Genomic DNA, 24152 nt, shown 5'->3' on the forward strand with positions numbered 1-24152 from the left:
GTACCAAGCCAGTTGCCAGAAGCAAGCTAGTAAAAAAGTGTATTATGGAACAGGAGTGAAGGCAAACAACTGAGCTGACATTTGCTGAAACTCCAACAGAAGGCATTCCCAGCTGCCGAAACTGAGAAAGGCTGTATTAGTTTACAAACTTTGGGTGTTTGTTTCTACTTCTATGTTACTGTCAGTGCATGCATTTCTAATACTATCTGTTATCAGATATAAGCAAGAAATAGAAACTTCTAGCTCTAGGATATGACCAGAAAAATCTCAGCTGCAGCCACAGAAAGTCCCAGGATGGTAAGTTCCACTGTGAAAGTTCAAGTTCACCTGAAATTAAAACCAGTTCCAGACCAAGAAATCAGTCCTAAGGTTTTTCTGACTTGGAAGATGCACATGCAGATTAGTTAGAAGTTTCCTGTCATTTGCTAGTGCTAAGAAGCCTAAAACACAGCTCTAAACTGGACACTTGAAAGAAATGATGGAAGAGTGATAAGGTCAGCTTACACGTACTAAACTGAAAGAAGAGAGAAAGAAAAGAAAGAATAATCCATCACCACTGTACACAATGATGAAAAAAATGGAAACAGCTAGGAAGTATAAAAAAGAATATATGACTCTCGAAAATGGAGATGAAGACTTACAGAAAGGAAGCAATAACAATGTTTAAAATGCCTCCCTTCTCCCACACTTACCCAACTACCTCAATAGCATCATTAAGATAGGGATCAACTATCATCTCTTTTGAGACGTTCCAATCTCCATCCGCAGCGATGATGCCAATGTTCCACAGACCCAGTCTGTCCAAAGAATGTCGAAGCACCTTAGTAACAGATAACACCACTTAAAGTACAGCCTTCATCAATGAGGCAACATGAAAATTTAAGACTGAAAACAAGAAGTGTAAAAAGAGTCAGTGGAAGCCTATTTTCAGACCAGGATGGGTAAGGAAAGTTCTCACTTCTCAAACAAAAGCTATAGTGGCAACTAAGACAAAGTTAATGGTAAGTATTTTTAAAACTGAAGGATTATCATTGACACTGAGACAGTCATTACACAAAAATGGGCTTCTCATCACTTGCATAACTTTTGACACCACATGTGTATACATATACTCCACTTGGACACTGTCAACATACTGACTCCATTGCATGCATGTAATTCATTAAACAAAACTAATGGATTTATCATAAAGTCAGTCATGTTAAGCTGATCTAAAAATGCAGCTGGCTGAAATGTGGAAGTGGACATACCTTCCCAAGTGATCAGAAGTGAAAGTTAACCTGATCCAAAATAAAACTGTATTGAAAAAACAGGGATTGAAGTTTTAAAACAGAAAAGACCTTCTATCCACGCAGCTCTCTAAGAAAACAGAAATCTTTGCCAAACACCGGTCCTGTTGAAGTGAAGAGCACCTAAACATTCTTTTCACTGCCCATTTTACTGAACAAAAAAACCTTTATGTTTTAAGTGTTTAATATTTAAGTTTAAACACTTCTTGGTTCTCATGTTTCACTAACTTTCATGGAAAGTAATGAATAAAACTAGAATTACATATTTACAACAAAACTGAGGGCAACCAACTTTTAATTCAAACACACCAGCAGAAAAGAACTCCTATTCTGTCTTTCCAGCTTCTCCTTACTATTTCACTGTTAAAGATGATAAACAGCTCACATTTGTCTGTGGAATTTCTTAGGTAAAAATACGCCCATGCAAAATATACCCAGCCTTAAGAGTTAAGAATGAACCACCACTTAGAGAGGGCTGGTATTATCTGAAAACCCAAATCAGAAATTAAAAAAAAAAATTAAAAAACATATTTTCAGCAGCTCGCACATACAGCTGCATCTGAAAAATACCCACATCACTCCAGAGTCTAAAATGCTTTTTTCAATCTCAGCTATAAAGAAATTACGCACTGTGTGCCGTGTGCATGCATGAGAGAGATTTTGCAACTTGATTCTAAGATCAGTAGGCATGAATCCTTAAATAATTTCTTGTAATAGCTCTCTAGCAATGCGAAGAAGAATATGGAGCATTTCTATTTTTCATGTAGTCAAATAAGGACAGAAATCAAAGTCTAAGGGTTGATGACCATCAAAGCCTAGATCTAAAACTAATTAAGACATAAAACTTATTAAGAAGAAGAAAAGCAGAAATGGAAGTTCTGTTCAGCTGTTTGAAACCTCTGAAACACAAAGTATACCAGAAGAAAAATTCATAATACTAGAAAGTCCTTGCCATTTAAAGCTTTCTAGCTACCTAGACATTCAGAAAAATTGCCTAAACACAGAGACAGATCAGAATAACAAAATGAACGGTTGCAGAATTTCCATGCTGAAAGAGAAGTACCAAGGACACAGAACTGCATGCACCCAAAATGTACTCCACAATAACATATGCAGAACAGTTCCCCCACACCTAGTATTCATATAACTGAAAGAACAGGGTCTTCTTGAACAAGAATTTATAAGCATTAGAATCCCCATGTCTTTTTTCTTTTTTCTACTTAATAAGAAGCGTAACTAGTACCTTAGTGGATGAAGTATCTAGAATAATGTCTTACAAGTAAAAATTTAGCCAGATAACTAAGAGCTTATCTGTGATGTACTTAATAGGAATTACAGAAAATGTTTGGTGTGCAGCAGCACACTTCAGTAAATTGACCTCTTGTGAAATGGCCGACTGCAAATAGAACTGTCGTGCTGATAAGAGAAGAGGTGCCAAGTGACATTGTAAGAGAATGAATGGTAAAATAGGTGTTCAATAAAAAACCTCTCATCAGCTAACATACAGTAGAAGGAAGGCCAAAACTCTTCAGTAAGTATTTGGGTGACTTTAAGGTAAAATTTTAAACTGAGTGTTCAGCTCTAGAAGCCAAAAGCTCAGTCTCAATTCAACAGCATTCAAAAAGCTATAAAGTAGAATGTTGCACCTAGACTCAATAGTTTATTCTCCATATTCTTTCTCCCCATGTGAAGAAGCCAAGACAAACAGATGAGAAAGTCTCCAGGCAACATGACACAGATTAGGGATTGTTCAGCCTGGAGAAGAGGTTTTGGGGGACCTAGCTGCTGCCTTCCAGTATCTAAAGGGAGCCTACAAGAAAAGACGGAGAGGGACTTTTTACAATAGCATGCAGTGATAGGACAAGGGGAAATGGATGGGAATGCCCCATCCCTGGAAGTGTTCAGGGCCAGGCTGGATGAGGTTTTGAGCAACGTGGTCTAGAGGAAGGTGTCCCTGCCCATGGTCGGGGGAATGGAACTGCGTGATCTTTAAAGTCTCTTCCAACATAAGCCATTCTATGATTCTCTAAGTCTTACTTGCTTTTAAGAAGAGGTAATGCTATTGTGTTTTAGCCTCAAAGCAACAACAAGGAAAGGAAAAAAGCAGGAGCTTGTGCTTAAGATTTCACTGCAAGACCATGTAACAAACCGAAGGGAGTTTTCAAAGCAGGGCAGGGTGGGGCTGCAGGAGCACTCAGCTGTGAGAAATATCAGAGCTCTCTAAAGGTTGGTTATGTGAAATACTGTATTCCTCCAGCTTTTTAGAACAAAAGGTACTGAATTTTGCAAAGTTAGAAACAGAGCTTTTACTGTGGTTTTATATCAATATTTAAGGGTACTATAATCACAGAACCTAGCTACAGAATTTTAAGCAATTCTAGATCTTGGACTTCTAGCTGTATCCAAGCTGGTATAAAGATGATACAAGTTTCTATGACAGCACCATCAACTGAAGCTTCCATTAAAATTTACAAATCCTAACATTTAGCATACACTGACATGCTTAAAGTTCAAAATAACAGTTTCAGACACACAAAATAAACAAATAATCTAGATATCTGACCATGTTATCTCTCCATGCATGCAACTACAAGAAACAGAGTAAGCAATATAGTTGCAAAATTAAAGTCCCTTTCCTATGCAGAAATTCAGAAAAGCTAATTATGTGCATACGGTAAGACAAGCATTTCACTTCACAGAAATAAGAAAAGAATACATACCTTAATGTATTTGCTACTAAATGCCCTTTCATTCCATATCTGTAAAGGAAAAGTAAAATCCATTTAGAAAAATCAGGATATGTCAATGCAGAATTAAAGATTTTATTTATATATATGTAAGATTATAGAATCCATTAATCAACTCCATGGTTTCCGTGTGCTAGAGGAAAGTGCAGGTTGGTTTTGTTATCGGCTTTTCTGGGGAAAATTCTGTATGAAAGTTCATAGTAGCCGCTTTTTTATCTTTCTCTAAGGTCCCCTGATTGCCTTCTCACTGACAAGAATGCTAGAGCTGCTTGAGCTCTACAATGGCAGCAGTGTTACATTACCAATGGCTCTACAGTTTGCTAGGAATTATTGAGAAACACATTGTGGCTTCAAGGTGTGGCCTAATGAATGAGCCCCTGTTTCAATACACAGACATAAGAGAGAGAGAATAACTCACATGTTGAAGAAATCAATGAAGCTTACCATTCTTTCTATTTTACACAAGACTACATCCAAGCTTGAACACAAAAGAGATCCAGCAGATTTTAAGTAAACAGACATAAAATGTGCTAATTTGTAAATCTCCATCTTTCATGGAAGGAGCTCAAAATTCAAAAGCAGGAACACCGTTCTTCCTTTCTACCAAACCCCCTGGCCCATAAAACACATAGGCAAGAAACCTTGTTTCTTTCTTTTTTTTCTAACCACAATATGAACACTGTGACTCACCTCTAAAGGTATAGATTACCCAATGATGTACAAGCAGACACTTTCCTGCAGATGGGGTAAGTACAATTGATTTTGATATTTCTACATTTTTCTATAAATGTTAACATGTCACTTCAGAAATGAGCCAATCAAAACATTACTTACTGGAAGGCTCATCTATCATAAAGCAAAGTGATACAGAACATGTACTTACAGCAAAAAGAGTGGTAAAGGCTAGCCATGTACAATTATAACACCATTAACATTGTTCTGTCAGTTTCTGAGCCTTCACAAACCTCTCACTGATTTCCTGTATTTCACATTATACCCACACAGAAATCAGACAATATGCAATATCACCACACTGCCTGGAGAAGCAGAAATTCCCTTTTCTTAGGAGAGTATTTAGAAGGCCAATCACTGTGAAGTAACAACACAGAAGTGAACATTACTCAAACACATGAAGTGCAGAATTTACCTTCTACTCCAAGAGCATAGGGCAGAGAAAAATGTAACAGCAATTGTTCTCCCTGTCCCCACAACTGAATTGCTGAAGTATCACTATGTTACCCGCAGTGCAAGACTGACCCAAATGAAGTAAGTCAGCAACATCAAGCAGGATGCATTCCAGAGGAGATACAGGTGAGATACACCTTCCCACATTACAGAAGAAAGGTCAGACTTCTGAGGGATGGGAACCACAGTTTTAAAAGCTTTGTTCTGGACTGCTGAAGTGATTTTCAGCTTTTCTGCAGTTAAACTTCTCGTATCAAAACACTCAAGAGTCCAAAGTAAGTATCCAGTAAGTATAGGATTGATTTTAGAGGAATCCTAGACACACTTTCTTGATCAAATAATTAACTTGAAAGTTTTTTTCAGATTGTCTGCTTCTCTCTCTCATCTCCAAATTATGACATTTTATCACAGACATTCATTCACTACTTTCATATATTGCACAATAGCACAATACAGTAGTTGTACGGTAAAACATGCACCTTTATCTACTATAAATAATGCAGGAAAAAATGTAAGAAGTTGTAGAGGATTACTCCTCTGCAAAATAATAACCATATTTTATGCTTAATCATGTTAGCTGACTTTCACAAACTGTGTTAACTGATGCTTTTTGTTATCTGGTAACTGCTGAAATGCAAGCAGAACAAACAAGGCAGAAAAGGAAAATATTTTAGAACTCTCAAATTCTTTGGTAACTTTTTCCTAGAACTGGGAAGGTAGAAACCATTTGACACTGGTTCTGCTTTAACAGCCATTGTTTCAGGAAGACTGTAAAGTAACACAACTACTGCCTTTCCCCTGGCAACAGCACCAGGCAAAACTGCAATTACAAAAAAATATAAATTTGTCTTGACACCCTCCTCTTCTTCCTCCAGTCACCAACAAAGAGAGGCAAGACCAAGATCTTAGGAGTGAAGATAGATAAAATATACTTAAAATATACAGGAGATTTTGCTTTACTGACCCCAATATAATCAATGTCCAAATCATGATACTGTTTTGCTCCTAATATCCAAGAAACAATATAGTAAGCAGTGATATCTGGATAGTCATAGGGCCAGTTTTCACCCTTCCCTATCCATCCTGGAAATGCCCAAGGTAATCCTGGAAAGAGAGAAGAAAAACAAATGAATAAGTTAAGTGGCTGGCCTACATTACTCAGTAGGTTCTGGACTGCTGAAGTGATTTTCAGCCTTTCTGAAAATTCTGAAATTTAGCAAGCTGTAATTTGCTCTACTTAAAATGAAGGAGCAGCTATGCACTTCAAACTTGCTTGGTTCCGGTGAAGACAATGAAACATAACTTATCTAACTGCAGAGTATGCTCTAATACAAATTATGATCAAGCAATTAATATCTGCTTTTCTTTTTTATGAGCTAGGAATCATTCATTACTAGAGAAAAACTGACTACATACAATCTGTCAATTTTATGGTATTAGCTCTACTAGGTTTAAAAATTCAAAGATTTTAGGATAAAAATTTACAAAGCTGAAGACAAAGGGTCATATATACAATATAAATACAGAACATAAAAAGTTCTTTATCGCCTGAATATGAATTTCAGAAGACACGATGATCTGATTATAACAGAAGAAGGAAGACTAGGATCATGAAAAAGCATTCCCAAGTCTCAGCTGTTTACTCGATCTTGTAGTAAATGAGAAAAATTAATCTAACCAGATGCTGCTAAGTTTCCAGTCATCTTGTATAAGATACCATAGGCTAATTTAAAAGTAAACCCTCCTTCCTTTGTTGAGAGCTTGATCTGAGGGAAGAGAGATATTACTAATAATCATAATTAGTCATAAATAATAGGCTTAACAGAATCTGACTGGCAAATCCTGCACCAAGCCTTGCTATGTGGCTGGATATGGTAAAGCCCCCTGGAAGATGGGGGAATTAGACACCTTTTAACCAACAGATTTCTTACCTTGTTTCATGTGAAATACATTTTGTATTTCCAAAATACAAAAATATAACCTAGGGTTCCACATTCTTTTTGCCACAGCACACACACAACTCACGATCCAAACAGGAAGACAGGAAACTCCTCTTACAACTCAACTACACAGGTAGGACAAATCAGAAGACATGAACCACTATAGTGGAGAAGGGGTGGGTGACTGGTTTGTAATAAGAACATATAATCAAAAGAACTGTGTATAAGATTTACATATTTGTATTTGCAGTAACTTTATCCCTCCTGATTTTTTTACTCAATTATTCAGAAATTCATCTCTCATGATAAATCACTCGTTCATTGCTGCAATACACTAAAAGCACTACAGTTACTTAATATAAGCAAATTATTAGAGATTTTTTATCCTATGCTTCTTGTTACAGTAGCACAACATCAGGATGTTGTGCTACTGAAACAAGGTAAAAAATGGCAAGCATCAAGACAAGCTTAACAAATATTAGAGATTCTACTTTGTCTACTGCAACATCAAAACAGCTCCCCATTAAAATGTTAATTAAGGGTCAGATAGGAAATAAAAACTCAGGGAAATAAAAAGGCATTTAAATCTAAAAGCTTTAAAGCACTTTACCAATCAGTTTAATTTTGGGGTTCCTCTTTTTAGCTTCTTTCATCAGCCACCACTCATAGCCCCGGAAGTAGTTCTCATCATTTTCATAGTGCATATGGGAGGGTTCAGTACCATCTAGGAAGGAAAGAGTCAGGTAGCTCACAATTATCTTGTGTGTCATAAGCTGTTACACACCATAAGGTTCGCTGTATTGTTCATTGACATAGTATGCAAGCACATATCTCCAACATGGTTCACAAGTTCTTTGGTATGTATTTCAAAGCAAAAGGAATAGTGGGAGGTAAATGCAAGATTTGCCACCCTTCGTTCTTAGCATATTAATTTAGCATGACTTTAATATTTTTATTTTGAAGGGTCTTTGCCTGCTTTTAACATCAGATGTGGTTAACTATTAGGCATTTTTTATCCCTAATAATGATAACACTAAATCTATATTCACTATTGTCTCATCTCTTGATCTTAACAACCACTAGGAAAGTTAACAGCATTAAGATTAAGAGGAAAAAAAATAATTATGCAAGCAAGTTATCTCTAAACCACAAAACAAACAAAAGAAGGTTATAGTTTGTTTCTTTTGTGCAAGGCAAGTCCAGGGAGAGAAAAGAAAGGAACCACCATGATTTTTTTCAATTACAGGAAGAAGGTTGGGTTGGTTTGTTTTTTTTACAGTAAAATATCTACTTTATAACTTTCACGGTGTTCGGTGACTGCAAGAAAAGTTTTTGGAATTGAATGCTATGTATTGAATCTCCTCAGGCAAAGGTAAACAAACTAAAAAGGTGCAAAAGAATCAGTGTTGCATGGGAAGTCAATACACACGAAAGTCAAGTAATAACTTGCGTACATGACTTAACAATTATGCAACTTACGTTAAATTATATGCAGAGACCTCTTCTAATGAGACTTCGTTTTAAATGAAGCCCGCTGAAACAGCATATTTCATCACAGAAAATAGGATTGATTTTTCTACCTTACTAACACACGCCTATATGTAAGTTTAAGTTGTCAGGGACATAGAACAATAGGATTCCATATTTAGGCTTCACATTACATTTCAGATTAATTCCTGATCACACCACTGAGGCCAGAAGAAGAGCTGCAGTCTAGTGCATTGAGATACATGCCCCTTATTGTTCTCCTTTTAAAACCTGGAAAGCCATCACACAAGTATGTGACATTCCCCTTAGCCAGCGGTAAGAGTGTCTGAGGAGGAGGTCTCTGCATGCCTAAAGATGACTCCATTCCCCCCAAACCAGCAATTCATTACCAAGCTCTTAAACCCAGTAGAATACTTTTCAGCATGTTAACTTTTGTGAAGTAAACCCAAGAATGAAGAACAATATCTAATGATAAAAAACACAGACATTACGAGATAAAAATGCATTTATACAAATATATATATACATACAAGCATATATACACAAAGATATATATATACACAAACATATACACATATATACATGTATAAGGCCAAAACACCAGATTCTATGCTATCTATTTATTAACTGTGACTGGTTTTAAGTCTATTCCTGATGTAGCCAGATCTGAGAATACAAAAAAAAAAAAAAAAAAAACCACTACCATATCACCTGTAGTCTCTGCTTCTCAGCTTTTGGTCACAAACAGTTACTAAATAGTTGCTCCTGTATGTAAATGTAGTAGTAGGTAGGCTAGGCAAATTACATCAAGACATTTTCATTTGCAACTCTTCCCGGGAAGAAAAAAAAATACTGCCTACTGCCAGCCAATGGCACTCCAGTGAAATGTTGCAGCTAATTAAACCAAAGAAATGTAACTGCTTCTGATCAGATGTTCTCGCATTTCGTGCTTTTAAGAAATAAACTACCTACTATTGCAAAACTGGTATTGGGGAAATGCTCTGCAACTCAGAAACCTTTGACAGGGGGGGAAAAAAAGAACTCATTTGCTCTAGAATGCAACCTATTAACCATATGATATGAGAGCTGCTTCCAGAATGTTGGTGTAAATCTCTCTTGTACAAGTTAGCAGCCATTACGCTTTTTTGCTGCTTCGGTACAACTGTCTCCATGCCTCAGCTCCCTGTGCAGCCCGTTACTTACAGCATCACTGCAATGACAAATTAAATGCTGCTCATGCAAAATCCATACCTGTTGACTGCGCATCACCTCCAATCTCTACCTTGAGAATATGTAAAGAAGCACCAAAATTTGGCTAGGGGAAAAAAAGAGACAGAAAAGCAGACAGAGTCCTGCTGTTAATAAGAAGAATGAGGTAAGTGTACAATTCTGAGCATGCTGAAAATGCAATATTCTTACTTTTTTAAACACCCATACGGATGTAATGAGAGATTATATACATTTCTGCATTTCAAGAAAATCCAGCAGGATAAATAGCACACTGATATTTAAACAGTTGCATTGACTGTTGCACCATTAACAACCCTTCTCCATAACAGTGAATATTTTAAATAGGTTATGCTCAAAAAATACTAAAGCACTATTAAAGCAGAACACAGAATATATGAGGAACACAGCAGTATTTTAATGCTATTAGAAGTCAAATTTATTTTCTTTTAAAATCAAATTATTTAAGTCAGTATTTTTGTAAATAATTTATTATTTGTTGTAAAGGGTTACCCTGTTTATGTGAAAGAGGTCATAAATAATCTGTTAACTACAGGCAGATAGGCAGGAACCCACCACTGGAAAACAACTGTCTAGTCCACTATCCCCTTCCCCTGGCATATGACTGGTGGAGCCAAATATAAAATTCAAGTTCATACAGGGCATTCTACTTATAGGATGTTCTTCCAGCCATTAGTGGCTTAAGAGTTACTCAAGCCAGAAGTTACAATTAATCATTATTTTAATAACCACTAATAAGCTGCCCTCCGCCATGGAATTACCCAAGCACAATACTGGTATCTAAAAAAATGTTTTAAGACATAAGAATACAATTTGATTTTTAAAAAATGCTGCATAGATGACATGTCTTTTGGCTTACAAGCTTGGGATTTTTGTTTGCTTTTAACAGCAAAGTAAATATGTCCAATTTACCATTTCTCTTTTCGACATTTTTTAAACTTCTAACACATTTGTTCTCCCATTCCCATCATGAAAGTTGACTGACATTAAAAGACAAGGAGAATGAGGCAAGGTATACCACTCCCAGATATGACAGTTTAAGAGGTTTTGGTAAAAGAACACATCAAAAATTCTTTGAAAATCATGATCTCTCAGCTAGATTTTAACACACGCCTATTCAGAACACTCGTATTAGTAACACACAGCTGTAGTTTCAAAAAAACCATCAGGTTTGATTCCCCAGGCACATATTATGCCTTACTCTACCTTGAAAATTAATTCTTTAAGCTGCATGGTAAATTATTCCCCTCCAGCCATCTGGATTACATTACTTGAAAGTGACATGACATCCTCTTCCAGCAGAGTAATTTACAGTGCCAAAAGCAAAACAAGCTATTAATGTCCAGTGCAATAATCTTACCATATATTAAGTTGGGTAACTCCACGGGTTACACTTCCTAACTAACACAGCTTACAAACCAATGACATTCCTACACCTTCTAGAGTCACTGCAGTTGTACTTGAAGCTAGTTTGGAATAGATATGCTGTTACAAACGTGCAGTCTGCACATTTTTATGCTATGTTAGACCCCCTTACTTCAATCACTATGAACAGCTAAACCCTCCACTTTAGCCACAGAAACAACTTCTCATTTAGCCCACATGAATGATCAAATACATGGTTAAACACATTTTTGAAAATATATTTTCAAAACATATTGTGACAACATGAAAGGAATTTTCTTAACAATATGAAGGGACAGCCCTGAACAAAATCCTGGTTGTCAAAAACAATACCTAAAATTTAAGGTTCTGAGAACAATCAACATTTAAGTAGACGCTTTAGAAGATGAGATTTTTGTCTAATTTCAAGTAGCACTGAATATACTACAGGAGTTCCAACATTACACACTAAGAAATTCTGCATGAAATTAAACATTATTGTGGCAGTGAAACCAACCTTACCTTGAACAGGTAATCTAAAATCTGGGAGCGATAAGGCTCTTGGTAGTTCACCAGGAGTCTAGATGTGGCCTAAAATGGAAAGAAAACATGAAAATATGAAAACACAACTTTCAAACATTTAACTACATCCCAGCTTTTCAGTCTAGGCCTTTCACAGAGCTAATAATTTTCACAAAAATAAATATAGCACCTGGAACTCAGCTAAGCCTCTGCATAAACTCGTTTCTAAGCCTTCAGCTGTGCATTTCTGGTTTCACAGGTTGCAACTGCCTTGTAGTCCAGTTACCTGGAATTTACTGCAAACAGAGTCCAGAGAACAAAGAGATCACACGGCCTTAGGACAAGCAAAAGGCAGCTCCGACCCAGCACCATTTATCACTCAACTCTCCCTGCTTTGGCTCACCATACGCCAAAGGCAAGGGGAGCTCACGGGCACAGAGGCAGGAGGCCAAAGCAAGCATCTCAGCAGGTCGAAGAGTGGTTAAAAGCTCCGGGAATCTCACGGCTCTGCTGCCTGGACCACAGGAAAGACAACGAGCGGCTGTGGCTCGTCCAGCATTTCAAAACGCAGGGACTATTAAGACCCTCTACATAAAAACCCACCCTGGCTTAGCTCTCCTCCACCGGCACCCAGGACATGGCACCCCGAAAAGCCACCGCACAGGCGGCCGGAGGGCTGGCGCAAAGCGGAGCCCGGCTCCATCCCCCCCGCAGCCGAACCACTGGCCGCACCGCTCCCCTCAGCGCCTCCAGGCCTCCCCCCGCCGAGCCCCGCTCACATCGTGTGGGTGTCCCCACTCCCCGCCAGTCCTCAGGGCTCCGCTCCGCGACACCCCCGGCCCAGGCTCCGCCGAAGCCACCACAGGCTCCCACTGACGGGATGCCCAGCCCAGGCGTCCCTCGCCCCGCCAAGGAGGATACCAGCATCGCAGCGCTGGAGGAGCCGCTCACCCCGCCGCCGCTGACAGCCCCGATCCCGTCGAACTCCCTGCCCAGCCCGTCGGTATCATCCAGCACGTAGGTGGCCGCCAAGAGCGGAGCGGCACCGACCCTGGGGGGCCCCGGGCCGCAGCTACAGCCAAGCAGGATCGTGCCCCAGAGCAGAGCCGCGCAGCGCATCCCGGCCCAGCTCCGCTCCCGCCGCGTCCAGCGACCACCCCGTCCCTGCAGCGCCTCCGCACTGCCCGGCAACGCGCGGCACGTGAGCGCGCCGCCTGCCCGCCCCGGGGCGGGGCGAGGGCGCCCGGCGCCGCCATCTTGCTCAAGGGAAAGGAGGGGTCAGGAAGGTTTCTCAGCCTTTACGGGCAGCCCCGCCCGGCTGAAGGCAGCAGTTGCCATTTTAAGAAAGGGCAAGGCAGGCCGCTGCGGCGTGTGCCGCCATGCTGGAGTTGGGCACTAGGCAGCGACTGAAGCTATGGCGGGGCCAGCCTGGGTGTGGGAAAGCTGCATGGCTGTGAGGCGAGGAGGGGTTTGTGTGGGAGCGCCACGGGAATGGTGTTCAGTGTAGCGTGAGCAGCCGCGCGTAGGGGCTGAGTCAAGCTGACCCTCTTTTTCGGGGCCTCTGACTCTCCTTTTTGGGGCCGCTGATACTTGTCCCGGGCGAGGAACGGCGTTTCGTAGTGCGTCATTTCCAGGCCCTCCCTGAACCTCGCAGCCAGTGTCCTGGGTTTGCGCCGCTCTCAGGCTGCCTCCAAATCCCCTGACGAGTCGGCACAAAGCGGCGCTTTGAAGGAGCACATTCCAGCGCACCGTGAGAAGGACCTTTGATCGCCGCAGGGGCAGAGGCTGGGAGCGGCCCCGGGCCCCGCGCCAGGCCCGCACAGGCCCTGCCCCGCAGAGGTTGCTGGCAGCCCCGCCCCCTCCCGGGGAATGCCAGTGGTCTCCGGTTAGATCCGCAGCTGCGTCAGCAGGTCACCAGAGAGGGATGCTGAAAGTGGGGTTTAAGTTATGATGGGCGGAACGAGCCTGTTTACGCATTCAGGGGTACGCTGTAGGGCAGCCGCATCAAAATGTGAGCAGCTGAGCCGCACGCCAAAAATTTCCGTGAGGTTTGCCGGGGTATTCCCTCAGACTCTGGCTCATGCAAGCATTCGGCTCGGAGGAAAAGTAACCTGGAGATCGGCGATCAGCTTGATTATCCTATAAAAATTCATAATGGGGAACTGTCTTTTCTATTGACCTCAGTATTTCATAGAGGAGATGCTTCATGTGCCTAAAGGTGGAATGAAGCATGAGGCGATGCAGTGGCTGATGTCCTGCGTCGAGTAAGAGCTGTGAAAAAGCCCAGGTTTTGCACGTTTCTAAACATAAAGAATGCTGTTATTCGAGCCTCTGGCACTCTTGTCATTGAGGGATCTAATGTCTCAGTGATGACATTACCTGACTGACGTTTCCTGTTTATTTCTTTTTAAATAGCAATACCAAGCACTCACAAAACATTTTGCACTTTACAGCAATATCAAGCATTAACTAATGAACCTGCTCACACCCAAATGAGCTATATGATACCATTATGACATGCAGAAGGACAGAGTGACTTCCTCAGGGCTACAGTGAGTCAGTGCCAGAGGTAGAATTATGCTCCTGGTCCTATTTCACATTCATTCCAGCAGACTGTATGGCTTTGCACACCTGGAAGGTTTGCAAAACAATCATGAATTATTAATTGATTCATTTTTATAGTTTCATTGATTAATGCATCAATTTATTCCATGTAAAAGGCTTCAGCTGTGAAATTCAGTCTCTTATTCACTGATAAGATCCTAAAATTGTCAGTTTTCAAAACCCATATTTGCAATCTTGTGATGTGCTGAGTGCCCACCCTTTTCACTTGGTACAGAAAAACATTCTCATAATCTGTTTTGGTGGAAGGAAAAGGATATTTTACTGTGACTCTGTGAACTTTTATTGTGCAATAAGAATCTTGACCTTGTGTTGAACCTTTTTTTTCTTTACACTTTTATTCATGGCCCCTTTGTATGCCCGGATTTAGCCAATAAACTTACTAAAGACTTACTCTGCTTCTTTTCTAGATAAGATTGTTTTCCACTGTTAATACTTTTCTATTTGAAGTCTTTTTTTTAAATTTTTTTATTGATAGTTGATTAATCACAGCACACACTAAGAACACGTGTCCCAAGATGACTGATCTGAGATACTGCGTATGTCCAGATCTCAAAAAACTTGTGGAAAATTGTGCTGCTTACATGAGAAATTAAATTGTTGCATGTGGACACAGTTAAGAATTTATTTTTACATACAGCTTTTCTTGGAGAATGCATGAAAGGCATTGTCTCTTCTCTTGCTTCCTTTGATCTTCAGTCCTTGTATTGTCACAGCAAAGAACTGTAGAAATGTTTCAATTATGTTTCTCTATTTCTAATAATGATAACCGTTTTTTCGTCAGCAAATTATAGGAATGCTCAACAAAATAGCAGCAGAACCAGCAAACGTGACACTGTTCTTACTAGGTATTCTTGTTAGGAATAGGCATGTGGAAAGTGATGAAACAAATCTTTGTCTAATGAATTTTGTCTCAATAAAAATGAGAGTGTGACTGAAATTTATTTTAGAGATTTGTGTAAGCAAGTGGTCTTCCATTCACCAAACTGGAAGGGGCTATTATAACAGTTTGAGAATGGCCACAGGTAGTTGATAATTTAGGCTTCATGTAACAGTCAGATCAGTAAAAAACTGTGGATGAAAAAGTCACGCTCTGTCTGAAAAAAAAGGAACCAAATCTGTGCATCCAGTGCTTAAATATTATAGAGCTGCCTGGTATTCTCAAGGCAGTCAGTATGATCCTATTTTAGAACTTTTGAATTTTTTCTGTTTCAGTTCTCCTTAGCATCTGAATTGTCAAACTGGACAGTTTTGGTGTTACCCAACAAATGGACATTTCAAGTGAAACTGTACCCACTTTCTTAAAGCAGAATTATATTGTTTCAAACAGAATTTAGGAGAAAATACACACAATAAATTATTTTGATCACGGGGGGTGAGGAGAACTGTGCTCACCTGTCTAATTGAATAGAATTGTCTGTTAAAAGTCACTCCTATGAAAACAGCATCCAACCTCAGATTCAGTTTATATAAAAATACATTAAAATGTAACCTGTCACAGTGCATAACATACTGCTATCCTTTGTTAACTAGAACTATTCACAAACTTCTCATAAATTCTGAAAATACTTAATTATTTTTCTACAAACTACTGAAGTCGTGATATATTTTTGTGTTCTTCTTAGATGGATTCTTTTTGATTCTGTGATAAATTTGTAGGGAAAAGCAAGTGAGGTCCTTCAGTCAACAAAAAACATACATGTTTTGAACTTACACAGTTAAACACAAATAAAACAGCATTTTATTTCTCTGGGTGGTTTCTCTGCAGAATGTAATGTCTCCTAGATAAGGGGTGTAAATATACTACGCTCATATAATTAGGCAATATTTTAAATTAAACTTCTATAAAGTCTCTAAAAGTATTCCTATACCGACCAAGGTTGCTTCCATCCTTTGTTCATCATCTTTGTAATTATATTATCTTTTTTCTCATGGACAAGCTTAGATTAACAAGGAATTGGGGAAAGAAAAAAAAAGGAAGCAAAACCAAGAGATGTGTGAACTGCTGCCTGTTTATCTAAGCAGCTTCCTGTTTCTGTATCTGATCAAGTAGAAGCAGACACTTTTCTTAGAAGCAGACACGGGTTACACTGCCAATGGCATAACAGGAACCGCTGCACGGGGACACGTGGCTGCCAAGGTAAGTGCTCAGGATCCAAGGAGCCAGGGACACAACTACATTCTGGGACAGGTTTCAACCTAGCTGTCCCTAATGGGATGCTGACATCAGACAATAGAAAGAAGGGACACAAAAGGGGCTGGAAAAGATTGCTTTGGGAGAAGGATTATTTCAATCCAGGCACAACCAAAACGTGAGACTAAGGCAAAAGACATCAAAAGATCAAATTAGGAAAGACATACCTAGGATTAGCAAAGAAAGCTTGATTCATTGTTTGCTCTAATGGCATTGGCACAATCAAAATACTGTTAATTATGAAAGGGGGGAAGAATTGAGAAGAACTGTATTTGGGGGTGAATTTTCAACATTCTGAGCTGTCCCATCACTGCAAAAAGTGCCTCAGGCCTCACTGAAGGTTCCAGTAACGCTTCTATTAGTGTTCTTCAGTATTTTCAGACACTAACAAGATACCCAGTGCTATTTATATGAATATGCAGAATGCTTTAAACTTAGCAGAAAAATAAGCTCTGGTAAAAGTAGTTTCTTGGAATGCCAGGTATCATGTATATGAAAATATTTTGTACATCTTTCTGTATGCATAGAGGAAAACGATGCACATAATGATATAGCAAAGTAATACTTGCCTGCATGGCCTACATCCTAAAAAACATGTTGGAGTTTTTTTGTATTTGCTCATACTAACTCAATGTTTATGCTCAATGAAACAGTTCATAAATTATATCTCCAAGTTAAAAAGGCTGAGCTCTTTTAGACCTGTTTGAGTCTCTACAGAATCTCATGGAGACCTGTGGGTAAACTTTAATGTTGCATGAGGAAAAATGCTGTTAATTTTAAGCAAAAAGGGCCATGTTTCTGAAAGGTGTATTTCAACTCTCCTAAACTGTGAAGTTTTTCAGAATTACGTTTTGAGACCTGCTCATTAGATAAAAAGAATTGGCTATGGAATGCCCCTCGTACTCGAAGGAATCATCTTAGCAATGGAACTTATTTTGAGAACACAAAGCAATCTACTTTGTTGAAATTCCTTGAAGACAAAAAGGAAAACCATCTGTCTTTCCATCTTACGATTGATACACAGTACCACCAGTACAGCAGCTACTGCACTAGCTCACACAGCATTGTTCCTTTCTCCCCTTACAAAGTTGTTTACAGATAAGAGTATGGAATATCCTTTTTTATTTATGCTTATGTAAGTTTTAACTTTACACTTTGTGAATTTCAAAATGTCATAGATGGAAAGACCACATGAAGCTCTCTTTGAACCTGAAGAAGATGCTGTAGAAATGCATTGATACAAATAAAGTATATAATGACTACTTTTCCCTAGAAACTCTCACAAGGTTCTTTTACAGGTTTGTTTGCATAAACTACTTGAAGCATAACATTTGCTAGTTCATTTCTCTAAATTTTATGTCTTACTGACTCTTCAGAATTCTTGTACAGTGGGTTTTCTATAGCAAAATGACAGAGGCAGGAACTATGATAATAACTGAATAATGCGTCTAAAAGAAAAAATTAATGTTAAGAATTTTAATTTTTTTATTTGGAACATCTGATACCAAAACAATTCTGTAAAATAAATCACAAGTATATGGAATTAGTCACAGTAGGTTTGGACCATGAAAGTCAAACCATTAGACTGTATCATTAAACTGAAATTCCTTGATAGTTAAAAAAAAATAACAATCATTGGGGAAAATGACCAAATATTGTTTTTAGGATAGCTGTAAGCCAATACCATCCTCCTAGGCAAAACCAGCAAGTGTGCTCAGTATTGGAGAGAAAACCTGGGAATGCTTCAGATCATGCATTCAGGTAAGAAAAATCATCCTGCATTACAAAGTCCTAATTATCAGAAAAACAACTCAGCAAGAAGGTGTGATATGGACTACCTTCTCTGAATTAAGGCCCTGCACAATCTGAATGAAATGTGTTGTGAGCAGGGCAAAGTAGTGCTTTCTGCTTTTATATTTCTGTGCAAGAAACTGCGGCATGCATTGTGGTAAGCTTCATTTGCTGGCTGACACACTTTAGTATAGGTCATCAATACGTGCCAGAAAGACACACTTCTCATTATTACCATCATTGAAAGCATGTCCTCATGTAAGTACCATCCATGTGTCATCAAAGTTCGGACATGGATTACCTGGGGAATGCTACACAGCCTCCAGGGCTGTGTTCATAGGAGCTAATGAACATACTGGTTAAGAAGAAATGGGGTACAGTGACCTGTGAATATGAAGGGCAGAACAAATGTTCTGAGGTGACAAATTTCATGTGGTCTCAGCTCACTTCTTTGAATTTCATGTTTAGTGTCCCAGCTTGCCATTAGCCAACTATACCTTCAGATATTCATTCCTTAAGGCAGATGGCAGAAGGGCAAAGTCTTGCCCCAAAGAACGTGGTTTATTCAGACAACAGCAATATAAGGGCAAGTGTTTTACCTTATGATCAGTGAGATAAACACCGCAAAACTCTTAGAAACAATGAGCTAAAATGAGAAAGCTGAAGAAAAACAGGTGTCATGAGGAAATTGACATGTTGATCTGTGAGTAGATACAAAAGAAGCTGTTGTGAGTAACACGAGAGAAGCTGGGAGCTTATAAAAATGGTGAGTCTGTAATACAAGTTAACGAACAAAAGAGAAAGAGTTTATGGGGGAGGAAGAAGGAATTCCAGTTTCTCCGTCATGAGACTAGCAAACACTGCCTCATACAGTTGCTGCATTTAATATACACATGCTTCTGAAAGAGCATGTTTCGCTTGTAGACAGGAAGAGACCTGTCATAAAGAGATGCTAAAGTGTGATTAGGAGAAGAGGTAGGTATTTTATCTTTGGTCTGTCTGCACACATTTGATTTCTTTTTGGTGAGAAGTGGGTCACAAAACCCTGGGATCTAATTTCTAGAGCTAGATATTTATTTTGTGATACTTATCTGTACTGGTAAGCTTACAATGCCCTATTTACTGTGTGGTTTTATGAAACTAAGCTGAAATGCAGACATATTATGTTTGTATTAAATATAGACGCTCCATTTCTTTAAAATTAGTCATCATGTTGGTGAAGTTCCTCAATGGACCAAACCACCAAGTCCTTCTCAAGAATTTTCCATTACTTTCAACCTTGTGAATGAGTTTAGCTCTAGCTGATAAGTTAGGAAACTTGATCGAATAAAGCAGTGGCAGGTAAAATTGAATATTTGCATTCTGGCTAGTTTTGTCATTGTTCCTTTTTTTTATGAATAATCATGAAAGGGGCTTTTTTATGGACAAGAGATCCATATAATAACCTCTCAGCACAGGCAATAATCCTGTTTGGGTTTTCTGATAAACCCAGAAACACATCAAACTCATAAAAGGCTAAATTTTTCTTACCACATGGAAAAGCTTCTGCACAGGAGTTGTATTCCATTGAAGTTCTTTCCCATGTGGGGACAGTTATAGATGTGCTATCATGCAGCCTACATGTTTTTCAGCCTCTTTACCTCCTCTGCTGGCAGTCCAGGCTCAAAGCACAGACAAGTTATCACAGAAGTCTTTCAAGCAGTTAGTATATTTGGCAGTATAACTGGACTGCAACCAGTATTTTCCATTCTCGTATTTCCTGAACGTAACAATTGGGTCTTTAGGGAAGGGAGCTGCTGAGTGTCAGAGCAGTGATACAATCAGTGAGTACCATCTGTCTCACACCTACGGTTGTACACCCTTTCTTACTGAAAGGTCAGCTCTTCTATATGCTTCTAAGGCTCACACATGCAACTCCTCCAGTCTCACTGTTTAAGTCAGGGCTGCCATTTTACTGATATTTTCATGTTGAAGCTGTTGATAACCACAGTCCTGGAAGTGACTAAGAAAAGTTTAATTGCTAATGGCTTTATAAGCTCATGCATCGCAGCCACAATTTTTAGAGGGAAGAAGTGTAAATGAAAAATTGTACTCAGAGTCTCCACCTCATACATTCAAGGGGACACTCAGCAGATTGTCATGTGCATGCAGGAACCCAATAGACTGCCAGGTTTCACATGAGGGTTTCTGGTACATGCAGTAAGTCTTGCTGGGACAGCTCGGTTGATGGCAAGTTCTTGTGGGATCACATACAAAGGAGGAGAGAAGAAGCAGGGATGTGTGAGGATGCAAAGAAGCCAAGAGTGATTTGCAATAGTGAAACATACCAGACACAGATTTTCCTCTTCTGAGGAGATCCCAACATCCAGCAGTACCTGAATCCCTGTATTTCTATCCTTGTCTCTCCATTGCCTTAGAGGGGAGGAGGTTATTTGCGATAAGAAATCTACCATATTCATATTCCCCAAACCATGCTAACCAGAATAATAGAAAGTGCACATCTATTATTTTATTTGTTGTCCACTTTCTGATCTCCTTTAACTTCCCACAAGAGAGACCCAGGATTGTAGGACAACCCCCCCCCCCCCCCCCCCCCCCGAAGAAGTGTCTTAACTACTCATCCTGCTTCTGCTGTAAAGCTTCCATCTAACTGACCTTGACCACATTAGATTTAGGGTTCCTCTTCCTATGCATTCCTAACTCCAGGAGTGTTTACATCCTCTGATGTCCTACAAACACAGTTTCTTTCTTCTAAAAAAATAAAAAAGACACACACCAAGAATCCCATAAAAACAAACAGAAATGTTATAGCTGACATTTTTCCTTTTTGGTAACAGAAGGCTGGAATCTTGTCAACCACGTCCTGAAGAACTAACAGATGACAACCCATCAGACTACACAGGGGATTTTATTGCACCCAGGCTGGAATTATCTCAAGGATACTACTGGGGGGGACAATGAACAACACTGAGTGCCATGATGATCACACCCTGGATAAATATTTGTTTCCCTTTGTGTACAGCATTGTGATGATGATCAGTATTCCCATCAACTGCGTATCCCTCTATGCATCTTGCATTCAGGTGAGGAAAAAGAACGAGTTAGCAGTCTACATCTTTAGCCTGTCCCTGGCTGACCTTTTGTACTCTTTGATTCTGCCTCTGTGGATTGATTATGCCTGGCATGGAGATGACTGGAGGTTCTCTGCCTTGCTTTGTCAGATTTTTGCCTTCCTTATGTATATGAATTTCTACACCAGCACCGCATTCCTTGCTTGCATCTCTATTGACAGGTACCTGGCATTAGTTCACCCCTTGAAGTTCCAGTACTTGCGCACAAGAAGATTTTCATTGATTGTCAGCATAATTGTTTGGCTTCTGGAAAGCATCTTTAATTCAGTCATATTGGTGTACAAAGAAGTATTCAATGATCCTTGCAATTTCACTAATCATACATTATGCTATGATAATTACCCCCTGGAAAGGTGGCAGGCAAACATAAATTTATTCCGGATATGCTCAGGGTATTTGGTCCCGTTGATAATCATTGTGTTTTGCTACCACAGAATTTACCAAGTAGTGAGGTATAACCAAGCCACAGTAGATGAAGAAAAGAAAAAAGTGAGGAAACTTATTCTGAACATCACAGTTAGTTTCATTGTTTGCTTCACTCCTTATCATGTTGTATTGCTTATTCGCAGCATCAAAGAACCTTCCATGTCTGACCCACACGTTTTGTTGTTGATGTATAAGGCTTACAGAATCACACAGGCCTTAACAAGTTTGAATTGCATTGCGGATCCCATTCTGTACTGCTTTGTGAGTGAAACTGCACGAACAGAGATAGTGAATTTGCTCAGGTATTGCTTGTGCCTACGAAAACGTGAGGAAGACCAAGTGAAAGAACATGCTCTGTGTAGTTCTGCTACAAAAAGCACTGCACTGATCACCTACAGAACTTCCAGTGTAACACAGACTGTCAAAAATTCCTGAATGAGCACATGCAAAGGAAAATTGGATAACCTAAAAGAAAAAGAAAAAAATTCTTCTCCAGTCTGTACCTAGGAAATGCCCCAAAAGTCAGACATACCAATCTAAGTGAAACCAGTAGCTGGAGCCATATAAGGTCAATGTAATCAATGGAGCATCAACACATATCTTTAAATCAGGTATGGTATATAAATCAATGACAACAACGAAACACATAGTCAAGAAGGATGGCTGTGACATGCTGACGGAATTACTGAGGATCCCCCACAGAACTGTCTCCTGTTGCAGCTTGCTAGCCAGCCTGCTGCAATATACTTAGCTGGAAGAAGGCTGAAGTCCTCTTTGTCCTGATTGGCAAAGGAGCAGACAGAGGGAGTGTGGTAAATTTCTCTATAATTTTGTGGTGTAATTTATGCTGCTATGATGGTTCCTGTGTTTCATTAAAGGCTCAAATTCTTCTTCAGCATACACCTGACATCAGCCACTTCTGAACATTGTTTACCTTTTGTGTACAGGTACTTACCTGCCCTTAAGCTTTTGTTTTCTTTGAAAAATGTATGTTCTAATGTATAACTGCATGTCATGCATTTTCATTACAGTAGTGGGTTTCAGACAGTTGAAGATTCATTACTTCAAGTGCCTATAGAGAAGAAAATTCTAGCCACCAGTGTTTTAACTTGGATGAAACTTTTCATGATACATGCAGGGGTGGAAGAGAAGGATAGAAAGGTGAGGTTTCACATCTCCACAGCATAAAGGGCCAGCCTTTAGAGTTGCTTATATGACTGAAATCTGGAGTGTGGTGCCATTTTCAGACTCAACAGAGCAAGGTTTGCATCCATTTACTGAACTGCACATGGAGGCCTCAGCTAGAGGTTCCAGGGCTCTCAATCTGCCAGTTTTAAAAAATTAAACAACAAGCCAGGCAGAAATACTGACAAACCAGGTGTTTGAACATGAATGTACCAAAAAACAGTAAGACTGGAAGCAGAAGTACCCACATTTTGAAAGAGTTGATGTTAGCACAGATCAGAAGTGCAGCTGTTAATCCAGGGGCCTGTTCATATGCAGGCCCCAGAAACAGCTGCCTGGCTCCCTACTTCCCTGTCCCATCCAGACACCTGGCCCTCTGAGAAGAGTTAAAACATGGAAAGTCTCTTTTTTATCCTCTCACAACCTTTTTTACTTTTGCTCAATTCCCAGGAAAAATATTTGGTTACAGTGGTTTTTTGATTTCATGGGGAAAGAATTTTTCTTTCCATTAAAAAAAAAAAATCTCCCTCCAGCAAATTTGTGTGGTGGAAAGATTTTGACCAGCACTTTTCAGCACCCTTTTAGGTCTGACATTATGTATGGAGGATGTGCATAAAGTGATATTTCTTATGAGAATATCTCTGTGTGTAAATTAAAAACTTCTCCATTGCAAAGAACATTTTAACTGTTTTCATGAGTTGCTGTGTGTGTCTGTACTTTCTGTTAATTTCACATTCTGAAATGGAAACTTGCCAGGCTGTGGAAGTTGGGCTTGTTCAGCCTGGAGAAGAGAAGACTTTGGGGGATCTAATGGCAGCTTTGCAATCCTGCAAAGAGAGTATTGACAAGATGGAGCCAAGCTCTTCACAAAAGCTGATAGCAGGAGTGGTGTGGTTTAAGCCTGGCTGGAAATTAAGCAGCATGCAGCCACTTGCTCAGCCCCCTTCTGTCCTCACACAGACAGGTGGAATGGAGAGGAGAATCAAAGTAAAACTTGTAGG

The 24152-nt window shown here is 39.5% G+C and overlaps 2 protein-coding genes across 4 annotated transcripts in view; one reads left to right on the forward strand and one right to left on the reverse strand.

The window, feature by feature from the left end:
• GALC (galactosylceramidase) overlaps positions 1-12990 on the reverse strand; it is a 32903-nt gene extending 19913 nt beyond the window's left edge. Inside the window, exons 1-7 of one of the 2 annotated variants that reach the window (XM_069018034.1) lie at positions 12754-12990; positions 11803-11871; positions 9901-9964; positions 7772-7885; positions 6186-6325; positions 4010-4048; positions 693-820 (exon numbers count right to left, since the gene is read on the reverse strand). In XM_069018034.1, coding sequence (XP_068874135.1) covers positions 693-820; positions 4010-4048; positions 6186-6325; positions 7772-7885; positions 9901-9964; positions 11803-11871; positions 12754-12921 — 722 coding nt within the window. In that variant the 5' untranslated portion in view covers positions 12922-12990. The remainder of the gene's footprint in view (positions 1-692; positions 821-4009; positions 4049-6185; positions 6326-7771; positions 7886-9900; positions 9965-11802; positions 11872-12753) is intronic. The other variant, XM_069018033.1, reaches the window with a different exon arrangement.
• A 3518-nt stretch (positions 12991-16508) lies between these two features.
• GPR65 (G protein-coupled receptor 65) lies at positions 16509-23837 on the forward strand. Of its 2 annotated transcripts, none has more exons than XM_069016018.1 (3): positions 16509-16564; positions 18284-18379; positions 21247-23837. In XM_069016018.1, the coding sequence occupies exon 3, from the start codon at positions 21367-21369 to the stop codon at positions 22399-22401; it is 1035 nt and encodes a 344-aa protein (XP_068872119.1). In that variant the 5' UTR covers positions 16509-16564; positions 18284-18379; positions 21247-21366; the 3' UTR covers positions 22402-23837. The 2 variants fall into 2 exon arrangements, with proteins under 2 accessions (XP_068872119.1, XP_068872120.1); XM_069016019.1 differs by having other exon boundaries at positions 16528-16564; positions 18314-18379.
• The last annotated feature ends 315 nt before the right edge of the window (positions 23838-24152 follow it).

Source organism: Aphelocoma coerulescens, chromosome 5, assembly GCF_041296385.1.
Source record: "Aphelocoma coerulescens isolate FSJ_1873_10779 chromosome 5, UR_Acoe_1.0, whole genome shotgun sequence".
In the NCBI taxonomy this organism is placed as follows: domain Eukaryota; kingdom Metazoa; phylum Chordata; class Aves; order Passeriformes; family Corvidae; genus Aphelocoma; species Aphelocoma coerulescens.

Excerpts from the sequence above, each read along its gene's own strand:
- GPR65 (XM_069016018.1), top strand. The coding sequence starts at position 21,367 with ATGAACAACACTGAGTGCCATGATGATCACACCCTGGATAAATATTTG.